The 4,378-nt window shown below is 39.8% G+C and overlaps 1 protein-coding gene across 1 annotated transcript in view; it reads left to right on the top strand.

Annotated features, from left to right (window-relative positions):
- LOC109484951 overlaps positions 1 to 1,975 on the top strand; it is a 4,004-nt gene extending 2,029 nt beyond the window's left edge. The window contains exons 2-3 of the mRNA XM_019788359.1: positions 365 to 439; positions 1,578 to 1,975. Coding sequence (XP_019643918.1) covers positions 365 to 439; positions 1,578 to 1,818 — 316 coding nt within the window. The 3' untranslated portion in view covers positions 1,819 to 1,975. The remainder of the gene's footprint in view (positions 1 to 364; positions 440 to 1,577) is intronic.
- The last annotated feature ends 2,403 nt before the right edge of the window (positions 1,976 to 4,378 follow it).

The following is a 4,378-nucleotide window of genomic DNA, read 5'->3' as shown; positions in this document are numbered from 1 at the left end:
TCCCCCCTCTCTCTCCCTCCCCCCTCTCTCTCTGTGTGTGACGGTGTGTGTCCGTGTTTGTGTCTGTGTTTCCGCATGGCCTTTAGGTCAGGTTGTAATAGATATGGTTGGAAGTTCAGTCTGTCCCAGAGGGAGAAAGTGAGAAAGTCATTATTTATCACGTCTACACCTGGAAGCACTCGCTATTTTAACAGGTGTTTTTTCTATACATGACCTCCTTGACAGCTGATAAAGAAAGACTTGTAGACACCATGGTGAATGGGAAGGTGACACAGTCACCATCACACAAGATCTAGATAGTTCTTGGAGGTATGAGATCTCCGAACTCTTGAATCTAAGAGAAGTGTTGTTCTTTCTTCTGCAGCCCACCATGGCACCAACATTGCCAAACGAGTGGATCTGCCATCTTAAGAAGGCGTACTGGTGGCAAGCCGGTCAGGTGAGTGAGTGAGTGAGTGAGTGAGTGAATGATAGAATGAATGAATGATAGAATGAATGAATGATTGAATGAATGATAGAATGAATGAATGATAGAATGAATGAATCATTGATAAAGGCATGGTTTATCAAAACCATAAATCGCAGGTTTTCTGTCAAATCCCAACTTGTTCAAGTCACCAATATCACGATTTGCAGCCAAATGTCCATGTAATACCAACAACTTCTTGTTCTGAATTATTCTAGAACAGTAATTTCAAACCACATATTTGTTCCTCTTGTATTCGTTCTCCTTGTGCTCTCAGAAAAAGGCATATCAAGTCTCGAAAACGACGCATTTTTCCAAGAGAATAATATATTTTCCACCGATTTACACCGGTTACTATCTTAGCATTTTAAGACTAATGTTATATAATTACAGGCATCAATTTTTAAGGGGGCAAAACAAAAATCTTCTGGATGATTAAATCTGTCTGATATTGACATTTACTGCCATTTCTTAGCACATTTTCGTCATCTTTGCATACTTAAAGCGTTTGGAATAGCCCCAACACAAGCCACCTGAGGCGTCTCTTTACTGATACCACCAATAAATAGATAGAACCAGTCTACGATACAAAACAAGCAACTTTTTTTCTATCAGCGACATCACATTTTTGCCTTACAGATATCAGTATGGTTGACCATCCAGTTTTGAACCGCCCTGAAGTTACAGTGGATGCGTTTGAATAAGAAGTGAGATTTTTTCTGTTTCAAAGCCGCTTGTGAAGACAAGGTCACTTCCAAGTGAGAGATAACACTACAAGGCCCAGATATAGATCTTCGAGTTCCAATTTTGAGGCGGAAATTCAGACACTCCCTCAAGTGTCGCTAACCTTGTACATCTCAACAAAGGAATTGAAGCAATCTCCGGTGGGGAAAAAGGTCTTTAATCTGTACATTTACAATGTAATCCTCGTAGGCTGTATGAACTTCATCTTCATGCGAGTATTGACCGATCCTGTAAAAACTGTATGCAAATATTTGACGGACGTACAGCTCATTGGTCGAGCCGATGATTGCCATGCGACCATTGGTTGAGCTGCTAATTGTGATGGACAGTCAGGATGGGTCCATATTGACTGTGATGATTCCCACAGGAGGCGCCCCCTACCGGAGTTGGACGCCTCCGCGGCGGCTGAGGACCGCTTCGCCCACCGAGCCGGGGACCTTCAGGAGTGGCTGTCCGGCGGAACGTTCACCCTCCCCCGAGAGACTGACGGTGATGGTTCCGGTAATGACCGCGTTGCGGCGATGGGTCCGACCCTGCGCCGTCAGATCCTGAACCGCATCGCCGAACTCAAGATTCGCTCCCAGCGGCCCAACAACGAAGAACAGTGATGGCACACTGAGCACGGAAACAATCCCTTCTTTTACTGCCACATAACAAGATATTTATGAGATTTGACAACAGAGACAACGTATGATTTTTAAAGAGGTCAACCCTAGGAAGTTAGAATTTAGAGTGAGCATTTTTTTACGAAGTTTATTTATTAAAAACAACATCGCAGGCTGAGGCAGTCTGAATTGTGATGTAGTTTACAATATTTACAGCTGTCTATAACATTTGATTATTTTAGCATTTTATATTGTTCTTCATAATTTGTTCGTCTTCTACAATATTGTTCGGGTGAGAATTTGTTTTACTTATGGCATATGGATTTTGACTGCCAATTTGATACTGTCTTGTTGCTACCAAAAGATCTATTTGGACGTAAATTATGTGTACATTATACCACTGCAAAACAACTACACAGTTTATTTCGATACTTAACAGTTGCCATTTTAACCGTAATTTAATTAATTTTTTCAACAAAAAAGAAAATCCCGGAAAGAACCCGTCACTAATAATTAAGAATCCATTGTATTTTTACAAAGGCGTGAGCTAACGTTACAAATCTAAGAGTTAACGAATTAGGCCACACCAATTTAATTTGTTGGTTCTCTGATTTTTTCAGAAAAAATATGAAGCGACAGGGCGAAAAAAATAAAAATAAAAACAGGTCTAGGCATCCTATTATAGGCTTAAATGCTACAAAATGAGCCATGAAGTCAACACAAAAGGCTGGGTTAAAATTTAAACATTGAATTTTGAACTTTTAATCAAACCACTGCAATGATAGATGGGAAAACTGTAACAACTAGGAAGAAAATGACTTTCCTCAACTTTTTGGGGGGCAAAACATGAGCATTTTTCAGTTGATTCAGGACCAGAATCAATTTTTTTTTTGCAAATCAGAAAAAAACGAAGAGGCGAATCCGAGAACCAACAAATTAAATTGGCGTGGCCTTACGTATGAAATGAAAATGATTTTACTTGGATGCACTTGAGGTAGGAAAGATGATGGATAATAACTTGAGGAATGAATCCATTCAACCTTGTACTTACCTTTATAATGAACTACTTGGATATCATAGGTCTCTATCATTTCATTTTGTATCAGAAATTTGATTATCTATAAGGTACATTTTGCTTTGCAACTGTATAATAGGAAACGATGATAGTGTATGACAAGAATCAGTGATTTTAAGTCACTTGATATGCATGGTGTCATGATGTAGGGAGTGCAAAGCTTTGCTTGATTTGATTGAATTAAAGAAGAGGAGGTTAGGAATATTTTTGGCTCAATGATTTCATTTTGGTCCTCAGAAATTTACAAGTATAAATGAAGCAAACCTTATGCCTTAAAACTTTTGTGTACCACCATGCAGGGGTGCCAAAGAATTCATCAGAATTTTACGGAATTCATACGATCCTACTAGGAAACATACGAAGTTTACGGAATGCATACGATCCATTAGTAGAAACATACGAATTTTTTTATCCATTCCGCGGAAACAGACGATCCTTACTATTGGTAACTTGAGGTCATTTGGTGACTTGCCACCGCGATCACCGGTTCCACCGATTCCTTAAGCATCACCCTGCTATTTGGTCTAAAATACAGGCTACTATGTCGTGAAAGAAGCCCGCATAAGACTAGTGCAGTTTTGGGGTTAGCAGGGCAGGATAAGCCCTTAAAATTCTTTGAAACCAAGATATTGTAGGGAGAACATCGCTAAAATAGTCCGCCATCTTGTTCTATTACATATTTTCTAAAACCACAGAACCATCAAATTAAATTGGTGTGGCCTAACTTGACAGTAACTGTTGAGGGAAGCCATCCAAAAGCATGCAAAAACAAAATTAAAAACAACAAAGACGGGGGGCGCCACAGACACCTATAAAACATAACATATCACAGAAGCGGTGGATTGCTCATTCCTTGACAAAGACATGTATTGTACAGTCGGAAATTTGAGCAAGTCCAATTCTTGTGCAGGTGATTACTGTTAAACTTACTTCACAATGACTTACACCAACACAGATGAACTTTCAAGATAATTTTCTCTCATAATCCCAATTTCTATCAAATTATGATCTTTTCTGTTCCTGTCACTCAGTTGTCAGCTTGATGAACTGGGGGATCTATCATCCAACACAACTGGGGCCTTCTCATCAGATAGGTGTAAAAAGCAATTAAAGTTAGATTATGAATGGCTTAATGTGACAAGTTGTATGGTGTTATGTGGCATAATGGTTAGAGCGTTCACCCAGTAACCAAGAGGTTCTGGTAGCCTCTATAGCAGGCTTATAGAACTGGGGGTTTGGTGGTCTTCGGCTGTTTTCTGATTAGCCCAGTTAAAAAACAGGGGTAATTCAACCAGGCTGGCTATGTTGTCTTTATGCAATCAGAAAATACTAGTAGCACATAAAAGCTCCCAAAGACCCCCCAAAACCCCCAGTTTTTGGCAAAAACGGGTAATTTAACCAGGCTGGCTATGTTGTCTCTATGCAATCAAATAGCACATAAAAGCTCCCAAAGACCCTGAAGACCCCCAAAACCCCCAGTTTTTGGCA

The sequence above is a fragment of the Branchiostoma belcheri genome, unplaced genomic scaffold, assembly GCF_001625305.1.
Source record: "Branchiostoma belcheri isolate BF01 breed outbred unplaced genomic scaffold, Haploidv18h27 scaffold1, whole genome shotgun sequence".
NCBI classification, from domain to species: Eukaryota; Metazoa; Chordata; class Leptocardii; order Amphioxiformes; family Branchiostomatidae; genus Branchiostoma; species Branchiostoma belcheri.
The sequence above is the reverse complement of the archived record's forward strand: the minus strand, read 5'-3'. Positions and strand labels throughout refer to the sequence as shown.